At 44.7% G+C, this 10,896-nt stretch overlaps 1 protein-coding gene across 2 annotated transcripts in view; it reads left to right on the forward strand.

Annotated features, from left to right (window-relative positions):
* Positions 1–10,896, forward strand: part of hdac5 (histone deacetylase 5) — a 62,884-nt gene that overhangs the window by 8,072 nt on the left and 43,916 nt on the right. For both annotated transcript variants that reach the window (XM_050068409.1, XM_050068412.1), the window contains exon 2: positions 7,399–7,579. Coding sequence is in view for 1 of the 2 variants with exons in the window: in XM_050068412.1 (XP_049924369.1) it covers positions 7,558–7,579 (22 nt within the window). In the remaining variant the exon portion in view is untranslated. The remainder of the gene's footprint in view (positions 1–7,398; positions 7,580–10,896) is intronic.

A 10,896-nucleotide genomic window follows, 5' to 3' on the forward strand; every position in this document is an offset into this window, starting at 1 on the left:
TTTTTATTGACAAAAATATAGGCTGCTTCGGCTGATTTTTTTTATGCGCACATGTGCCCCTAAATATTTTTTACAGTTCGCACACACGTACGAGTGAAACGCTCGCACTGTCGAGCGCTGGATCTGACAGCCTGAGCACATCGGCACAAAACGCTACGGCGTTCGAGAAATTATTTATATCATGAGAAGTCAATACTTTCGGAAGCCTAAATCTTTTATTTNTTTTTTTTATGCGCACATGTGCCCCTAAATATTTTTTACAGTTCGCACACACGTACGAGTGAAACGCTCGCACTGTCGAGCGCTGGATCTGACAGCCTGAGCACATCGGCTCGCACTGTCGAGCGCTGGATCTGACAGCCTGAGCACATCGGCACAAAACGCTACGGCGTTCGAGAAATTATTTATATCATGAGAAGTCAATACTTTCGGAAGCCTAAATCTTTTATTTAGAAACTATGGCGGGTCAAATTAAACTATGGCGGACCGCCATAGTTTCGTTAATTAATGGGAAACACTGCAGTGTCTTGTTGTAGTCTGATGTGGAAGATTCATTTCCTGTACCATTTAATAACCTTCCATATAATGTGACATAACGGACAATTCATTTTCTGTAGGTTAGCTGTAACGTAACGTAGCTCCAATATGCATCTGTTTAATTTGTATTTGTAATTTTATTTTTTATAATAGATAATTGATACTTGGTACTAGGTGTGTTGATATGATATTGCTACTCAAAAATATCGCAGTACTTTCCCAATCCCAAATGGATCCCTTACAGACCAAGGACCAATTCCATTTCTTCCCCCCCTTCTCCATCAGGTTAAGAGCTAACCTGACGGAGAATTGGGACGCCACTTCCCCTCACGTGAACGCGCAAAACCAAGGGGAAGGGCCAAGACAAGGGCTAAGGGGAAGAAATGGAATTGGTCCTAGGTCTGTAAGGGCTTAGGGCTTGAGTCAAGGAGTCTGTAAGGGATCCATTTGGGATTGGGGGACTATGCTGTATTAATTTATTCCCCAACGCCTAGTGTCTTGTATCCTGTCTAACTGCGTTAGTTCCCCTCCCCCATCATCTGTCTCATATCCGTTCAATATGTTGTTGTTGGCTTTTTTTATGTGAAAAGGAGCAGTGTGTAAGGCTTAGTGGTAACTAGAGGTCGGGTTGCAGGAATATACCAGTTTCAAAGTATACAGACTGGATGTTGAATCTCTCCTTTAATTGAGTTGATTATTTGAGTTATTTTCTAAGCAGCTCCACATCAGACAGTTTCTATAATACAGAGTCCTGATGTCACGTCTGTAACAAGGACAGCTGTAATGTGTGTGACAGACTCTGTGTATGTTTGTCTCCTTGAGCCTGTCAGACAAAAGACAGGGCTGACGTTATACGTGTCATGGCTGAATAGGTGTGTGTGTGTGTGTGTGTGTGTGTGTGAGACAGAAAACCATAAAGAAACACACACTGCACAGAGATGGACTGCCGCTCAGACTCTACATCCTGTCCTCTCACTCGCTCACACTTGCTGTTTGTTTAGGGAAGAGGTGCTCAGGTGAACCGTTACCACGGCAGCCAGCTCCCTGGTTGCCAGGCAGCACTTCCTGCTCCTCTCCAGGATGGGAGGGGCCAGGTATTTTGGGAAATTTTGGTGTGAAGAGGAGGAGGAGGAGGCAGCAGAGAGAGATTTATATTTCTTGATGCTTTGGCAACATCGACACACATGACTCAACGTGGGAGCTCGTCCTCTTTTCAAATATAGTCTTTCTTTCTTTCTTTCTTTCCCTCTCTGTCTTTCTGTCATTAGGCTAATAGAGTAGTTGGCCAGCAGGTTAGTCTGTCACAGCTAGTTAGCTCCATAACCTAAGCACACTCACACACACACACACACACACACACACACAACACACACACACACACACACACACACACACTCTCACTCTTACACACGCTCACCCGCAGCTTTTCATCCCATTATCTGCTGTAGGCCCTGACACTGTTACCACGGCACCCGGCCAAGTGTCTGTTGTGACACGGACTTCCTGTGACTTCTTCTGAGAGTTGGCGGAGTTGGAGAGGAGCCACATGCTGTAAAGCTGGCTATAAATACACACACCAGCTGGATCCAGACTTATTATAGATTCAGATGTCTTTATTCTTATTGTTTTATTTAGTGCTGAATCTTAAATTTCTGTTCAAGTTTAGCTTTTGTTATTTTTCATAGGGTGCATTAACAATTTAAACATTTCTGTTTAACCTTGACGACTAACTCGACTGATGAGTCATACTATGGGAGTCAGAAATCTTGAAAAGGCAGAAATAAAATGGCAGAATTTGAAAGTGCACCCTCCTCCTGCAGCTCTCTGCTCTCTGTCTTAAGCCCCTCCCATCAGACGACTGCGTGCAACATCTGTGGCGGGGCTCCGTTCACTCCAGCGAGTGCTGCTCAGTGATGCTTGAAGCCGAAATGGTTCAACTGTTGCATAAGAATTGTGCAGCCGATACACTAGGCACATCAGAGACTTGCGTCCAACTTCCACCAGCTGAACGGCTAACCCTGAGTTTAGCGCTCTGCTAACTTGAATTTCCTCCAGGTGCTCTGACATGTTCTCCCCGTGTCAGCGTGGGTTTCCTCCAGGTGCTCCAGCTTCCTCCCACAGTCCAAAGACATGCAGGTTAATTGGTGACTCTAAATTGTCTGTAGGTGTGAATGTGAGTGTGAGTCTGGTGACCTGTCCAGGGTGAACCCTGCCTCTCACCCAGTGTCAGCTGGGATAGGCTCCAGGTGGACCTTCGCTTGGAGGCTCTAGTAGCTTGATTTTCGGCAGCTCAAACCCTGTGTGTCACAGTGGTCTAACCTGTGTAACAGCAGCAACAGAAAGTTTGCAGATCCGGCGGGGAGTCTGGATTGTCTGGTCCCACTGAACTGGGGTGTTTTTAATCCTTCATGAAAATCACACATCAGACTGTTTGTCTTGGTCAGGCTACATCACATTGCTACCTCCATCAATTTACAGTCTTGTTGCTGAGAAAGTTTGTTCCCTTGTCTTTGTTGTTGTTGTCGCAAACTCATTTCAGTGAAGTGAGAAATGTGCTGAAGGAATTGCAGCTGCAGCAGTGTGGCAGCTTCTTCATGTACTGGAGTGTTAATGTGCAGTGTAATATTGGACACATTCAGCATTTTGAGACTGTGATGAGAACATTAAGTTCTCCTCCCGTCACAGAGGAGTTTTGCTCTTTGTCGGCTGTTTGAGTTTCACTGTGCAGTTTGACATCGGGAGGCTTTTTCACATCCATCTGCTGATGGAGGGAAAATTCTCTGTGCTCACAAACAGGAGACACTGCAGGAATTTGCTTTTATAAAGAAGTGATGCAACAGTTTGTCACACATGATGTGTTCAAGGACCGTCAGAAATGTGAAAATACAAAGATGGTTTTCTGTTTTGACACTTTCTGGCTGTGATAAATGGTGTCATTTTGGCTATTTAAAAATGCTTATGGAAGGCATGTTTTCTCCATTTATATCCAAAAGGTCAAAGGTCAGCTTGACTGTGACATCATCATGTTTTAACGTCATATCTCAGGAACAGAAGGGGAGACATTTGGTCAGGTCAGAACCCTGCCATGTCCACCTCATCAGAAACTGGGGAGGGATTAAGAGGAATATTGGATTTCTCTGGAATGCTAACTTTTTAGCACATTAGCTAACGTTAGCTTCCATAGCAAAACAAACAAGTGTGGTCCTCGTTTGTAAGATTGGCTTCCTGTGACATCATCCATCCACTGAGTGAGAGCATACGGGTCGGCCAGTCTGGTCCCATTGGTCAGTGTTTACTTATTCAAGTAACACTGGCGGTCCCGGAGAGTGAGTGACCTGACATGGTGCGTTGGTAAATTCAGTCTGACGCTCTACACTAAAATGAGAGCCCTGTTGGTGGAAGAAACGCAGCGTTATATTTCTACATGAATGAACCAACGGTTAAGTTAATCACACATTCACTCCGCTCGGCGCTCTGCTGCTCCGTCTCCACAGACAGAGTGTCCAGAGTGCGCTCTGCCACTCTGAGAGTGCGCTGCTCTGGATAACCCAACGCTACATTCAGACAGTGCTCCCAATTTATCAACGCTCCACAGGTGCTCCAGCTTCCTCCCACAGTACAAAGACATGCAGGTTAATTGGTGACTCTAGATTGCCTGCTGACCTTTCCACCGTCAGCTGGGATAGGCTCCACCCCCCGCGACCCCTAACAGGATAAGAGGTTATGGAAAATGAATGAATGAATGAATGAATGAATGAAAGGAACAATAGATGACGAAGGTGAAGAATCAGCCCTCCCTCAATAAGACCTTTAAATGACTGATCTGATCTGGCTCAAAGTGTGTGTGTGTGTGTGTGTGTGTGTGTGTGTGTGTGTGTGTGTGTGTGTGTGTGGTTTGGAGCTAAACATGTTCCTTTAAATCACATTACAGTTAAGCTGCCTGAGCCTCACCTTCGACACACACATTCATTCAAGACAATTATTCAGGATGTCGCAGTCTGTGACGTCTTCCTGTGTGTGTCCTCTCTCTCACACACACAATCACACACACACGCACACACACAGTGTAGAGAAGGTCCAGCAGGTGGCGCCAGAGGAGCAGGAGCTGCAGTGAGCAGCAGCAGCAGCAGCTTGTTTCCTTCATGTGATGTCATTCCTGTTCAGAACAAAACACACGGAGGATCATTCACAAATGTCGAGCAGACACACACCAGCTGAGTTTATTTTGTTTATTAGGCAGGGACACTGTGTATTAACCCTCTCATGCATGAAGTATGACCACATCAGTCACCCTGCGTGTTTTTATTCATCTTTAAGCATGAAACAAAAAGCTTGTTTTTTTTTAAACATGCATTTTTTAAGGAGTTTTTCACCACGTTCACTGAGGTGGACAATTTAAACCAATGAATAAAACAATATGTGAAACTATAAAAATATGTTTTTAATCCTGTAAACCCCTTATGGTCATCATAAAAAATAGTATAATGTAAACTGCAGAGGAGCCACCTTGTGGTAAAACATGTTAATGAATGCTCATTGACACACATCAGTAATGTTGTTGGCTGTGTTACCTTCATTATAATCAGGCCCATCTTGAATTTGCACCACAGAACTCTGCAGATTTTAGGAATCTAGCTTCTTGTAAAACTCAGACAGTCTGCACTGTCTCCTCCACCTCCTTGTACATGTGTGACGGTCATGTGTTGTATTCAGTTGCATTAAAATCAGAGTCAGTGGTGTCGTGAGAAGAAATGTCAGAAATCAGATTTCCTGTTTCTCTCTGCTCCGTATTGAAGCTTCAGTTTTAACGACCGTGTGTCCCACAGTTTGTTGTTTACATTGAAGTATTGATGATTAAAGGGATAGTGCACCCAAAAATGTAAATGCAGCCATTATCTACTCACCCATATGCCGAGGGAGGCTCAGGTGAAGTTTTAGAGTCCTCACATCACTTGTGGAGATCCAAGGGGAGAGGAGGTAGCAACACAACTCCACCTAATGGAGGCTGACGGCGCCCCAGATTCAAACGTCCAAAAACACATCATTGAAACCACAAAATATCTCCATACTGCTCGTCCGTAGTGATCCAAATGTCCTGAAGCCCCGACATGTTTTTAGCCTCATTGTAGCCTGTAGCTCTGACTGCCTCTCTGTGCACCGCGCTCACAGATGGAAAAAATAACCTGACTCAGTGTGTAAAGGCCAGGTGTACCTGTGATGTGTCAAAATGTCTACATGGAGACAACAAAGGAACAAAGTGCAGTGAAGCTGAAGGTGATCATGGGTTAGCAACATCAATTCAAAAAGTAAAACACTGTGTAAAGACGTAAATCTGGACGGACTGAAGGATCAGAACATTTGGATATAAACTGACTCCAGGAAGTCGTTGAATTTGACAATAGAACGCAGGTCATTCATTAAGCTCATCTCTTCCTCTGTCACTTCCTCGTAGAGCAGCAACACAACAATAGACACCGAGGAGAAGTCACGAGGAAACACACTGAGGCTCCACAGCAGGACTCACACTGTCTATAATCCTCTCACTAACGTTGCTCCTGTAGGAGTGAAAACATTGAGTTTGTTGTTCTCTAATATCAAAACGTATCTCTGTGAGGATGATTTCATACCTAGACAAACAAGACAGAGGTTTGATTTATGCTCCTGTTTCAGTTTGTTTGACTTTAAAGTGCGGGTGGGAAACAATTCACTGAAGTCTGGGCAGAGACGGAAATCAGGTACAACTTTTACTGTTGTAATCTCTGAGTAAGGTGACGAAATAGCAGTTTCAAGAAAAACATGAATGAAGCAGGAGAGCAGAAAAAAGCAAACAGCTCAAGGACATGGACCTTTAGTTAGCAACTGTAGCAACTCAAGTTGAGCTAATGTCTGATCCTGGACCACCCTGACTCCCCGTCAGATCATCAAACTTTCAGTTGCTGCTGTTACACAGGTTTGACCTGTTCTTGCGTTATTATGCAGCTGGAAGCGGTATGTTGGACATTCTTGTGATCACGATATCTCAAGAACGCCTTGAGGGAATTTCTTAAAATTTGGCACAAACGTTCAGATTCTGTTGTTCAAAGGTCAAGGTCACCTCGTCTGTCTTGTACTTGTGAAAAGGATATCTGAGGAACACTGTCAGTCAATTTCTTAACATTTAGCTCAAACGACTGATTGAACTCAAAGATGAGCCGCTTTGATTTTGGTGGTTAAAGGTCAAGGTCACTGTGACCTTGCGCCCATCTGATTCTCATGAACCTGACATCTCAAGAACACCTTTCTTAATTTCTTAAAAGTTGGCACAAACATCTACGTGGACTTAACGCTGAACGTATCAGATTTTGGTGGTCATAGGTTAAAGGTCAAGGTCACTGTGACTTCGTCTGTTTCATACTTGTGATTGCAGTATCTCAAAAACACCCTGAGGTTTTTTTGTTTGTTTGTTTATTTAACACAAATGTTCACTTAAACTCACTAATGATCTGATTAGACTCTGTTGTTCAAAGGTTAAGCTCACAGTGACCTCATCTCATCATAGGTTAAAGGTCAAGGTCACTGTGACTTTGTCTGTTTCATACTTTTGAGCACAATATTTCAAGATGGCGTTGAGAGAATTTTTTTAAATTCTAGATTGGATTTAGAAAAGCTGAATAAAATGACACCACCTTCTAAAGTCTTTATAACGACTGTCACCAACATGGGGACTCAGTTATAGCCTGACAGACCTGCTGTGGCTACTTTCAGTTGCTGAATCATGATTGGACAGTTGCTGTTTGGGGGAGGGGTCTACTGAACACTCACCTGCATGAAGACAGAGCAAACCAACAGGTGCTGAGAAACTTTTTATTTTGTCTTTTTCAGAAGAGTCGACATTGAGAAGAAGACCTGATTCATCCATCTGTCCGTCCGCTGTCTGTCCTCCAACACATGGCCGACCTGGAGGACCCACTTTAACACACACACACACACACACACACACACAGTGGAAGGACGGGGGAGGGGCGTCCAGCTTCAACCTTCATGAATTCATCACACACCTCAGGTAAACCTCCTCTAGTCTGTCTCAAAGAGCTGCTGTGGTTCATACTGGTGTTACTGGAATTACATGTACTGGTTTTGAATCCATATGATCATTTCCAGCTCCGGTCTTTGTCCTCGGGGGTTCGGTTCCTCAGTTGTTGGTTTGTTGTTGCTCTTGTCAGCTCAGTCGATTATATGAAGGGAACCTTATCGAACTGGCAGCTCAGTTTACTGACCGGAGGTAAACAGTCTGAGGAGGACAGAAAGATTTCCAGCTGATGCATGACTCCTCCTACCTGAGGTTAAAAAAATATTTTGTTTTCATATCTTCACGCCGTCGATTGGACTGGTCGGAGGCATTATGTCTTCAGGTTGTTCATCCATTAGCATGTACGTAAGAACGTTTGTCCATCCCATCCTTGTGAACAAGGATGCACAAGAGACTTTATTCAGATTTGGCACAAACGTCCACTTGGACTCAACGATGAACTGATTTAGATTTTGGTGGTCAGTGGTCCGATGACGTCACACAGCCCAGAGGTAAGGGAAACGCTTAGTATGCTATTTACAGAGATAGCACTGGTGATCTGAACCGGTCAGTGGCAAAAAAAAGCACTTTTAATGCGCAAACTTATACGGGACGCATTTGCCCCCGTTACCGTTTTAGCTCGTTTCGCGGCTCCCGGCTGCATCCGCCTCCCCCAATACTGAACCAATTTTAGAACCAGTTGTACCTGTGAATTATACGCACACATACACATGGGGAAATAGGGCCCAGGTTGAAAAATACCGAAGTTATCCTTTAAAAGTTCTGGTTTTGGTGGGACAAAAGCACCTAATGTCATCCTCATGGCGGCAAGAAAAAGTCAGAGGATCATCGAAGTCACAAGGGTTCATACTCTGGGGAGCAGAGTACAACACATCAGAAATGTTAGGACATAGAGTCATTGAATAAAAGAACAGAGCACCACAGTTATTATACATACAGTTATGTAGGAGGGCTGTCTCATAGAACAGGAAGCTCAACAGGGTTTCTGTTAAATTAAATTACAAATTAAAAAAACAGCTGTTTTGTCGGTGAACCTTGTGAGTCATAACGGAGCTGAATGTTGTAACGTTACCATTGTTAAAAGTCGAGGAAAATTCTGCTGGCCTCTAGGCTAATTTATACAATGTAAAATACCATAGGCTCATGCTAATAATGTTAGCATGTTTTATTTGTGGGGAAAAGTGTCCAGATAAACACTGTTGTTTTATCTGTGAACCTCGTGAGCTAAAATGGACCCAATTTGTGTACTTGTGTTCAGTATTGTCGCCATTAAGGCATGTTTTAGGTGTGTTTGAATCACAGAAATCAACACAGTGACATAGAAACCACACCGACAACTATTTGGAGTTGTAACGACAGAGCAACACAGAGACGCCACTGCACAAGTACAAATGCTCACAACGCTGAAGGCCATGTGTGTGTAGGCTACGGCCACAACTATAAATCTGCCTTCAGGCCTACATATCCTCAGAGCCAATTATTCTCACCGCACATTATGAGTGTAGAGATTTAAATATGTCGGACTAAAGCAGATTTTTATCATCAAAAACCAGTAACTATTGGATAAACAAATCCCTGATGCCAAAACACACTGATACTCTGTTCCACCAACATGGAACCAGTTGCGTTCCAGTTCCCGCACCTGATTTTTAACCGTTCAAAATCGTGTGTGTGTGTGTGTGTGTGTGTGTGTGTGTGTGTGTGTGTTAATTTGGCAGCAGCACACGGTGAAGACACCTGTGCGACCTCCGCTGGTATTTCTTGACACCTTTGTCTCCGACTGACTGACTGACTGTAATTTGGTTGTCATGGATACAGATATAGTACCTAACGCACACACAGACACACAGACAGCAGTGTGACTCCAGGGGTTGATGCGCCTCAAATAGAAACGCAGAGATGAGTCATCCGCTGAGCTGCTGCAGTACACACACACACACACACACACACCTTCAGCAGATGTGTTTAGTATGTGAGAGCATTAAGATGTCTGACACACTGGTCAGCACACGGTCCTGATGGGTCTGTGTGTGTTTCTGTGGAGCCATGACGTCAGGTAACAGGACAGAGGACAGGAGGACAGAAGGACAGAGGACAGGAGGACAGTAAAACACAGGACAGGAGGATAGGAGGACAGAAGGACAGAGGACAGGACTGAGGACAGGAGGACAGGAGGAGAGTAGGATAGGAAAACTGAGGACAGGAGGACTGAGGACAGGAGGACAGAAGATAGGAGGACACAGGACAGGAGGACTGAGGACAGGAGAACAGAGAGCAGGAGGACACAGTACAGGAGGACAGAAGATAGGAGGACACAGGACAGGAGGACTGAGGACAGGAGAACAGAGCGCAGGAGGACACAGTACAGGAGGACAGAAGATAGGAGGACACAGGACAGGAGGACTGGGAACAGGAGGACTGAGGACAGTAGAACTGAGGACAGGAGAACAGAGCGCAGGAGGACACAGTACAGGAGGACAGAAGATAGGAGGACACGGGACAGGAGGACTGAGGACAGAAGACAGGAGGACAGATGGACAGGAGGACAGAAGATAGGAGGACAGAAGACAGGAGGACAGAAGGACAGGAGGATAGAAGATAGGAGAACTGAGGACAGGAGGACAGAGGACAGTAGGACAGAGACAGTATTGCAGCAGCTCCCAGCCTCACTCAGGAATCAGTCGTCAGCATTTACATCTGTGTGTGTGAGTCACGGTGAATCTGCTGGAGGAAACAGAGCTGTTTACACAGGAGGTGAGGACGATGAGGGTGATGAGGGTGATGAGGAGGAGGTGGGATGAAGGTGATGATGATGATAAAATGATTCAATGAAATATTATCATTCCTGGAAAGGAAGCTGTCACCAGAGCAGCAGCAGCAGAGCACCGTCCTGAGATGATCCACTGGATCTGATGTAGAGCTCTGACTCCATGACGCCTGATTGGCTCTAAACCTTTGGTGTGTTTATTGTAAAGCAGTCAGTGACATCCCATAATACTCTGTGAGAACACTGGAACCTTAAAGCTTCAGTCAGGACCGAGCTGCTGAATGGAACAAACAAACACTATAAATAGCAGCCAGGAGTTTCAATTAATAATATCCACACTGCCACAGCTACGGCCCAGAGACATACCCATCGGTAGCTTTGTCACCTTCTACCTATGCCAGTCCTCAATGCCTATGTGCAGTTTCACATAGATTGACCACGTCAGTGAGTAGAAAAACGTGGGACAGACAGAATGACTGACTGACAGAATGACACACTGACAGTTTCCGTGATTATGTACAGC

Source organism: Epinephelus moara, chromosome 18 (assembly GCF_006386435.1).
Source record: "Epinephelus moara isolate mb chromosome 18, YSFRI_EMoa_1.0, whole genome shotgun sequence".
NCBI lineage: Eukaryota > Metazoa > Chordata > Actinopteri > Perciformes > Serranidae > Epinephelus > Epinephelus moara.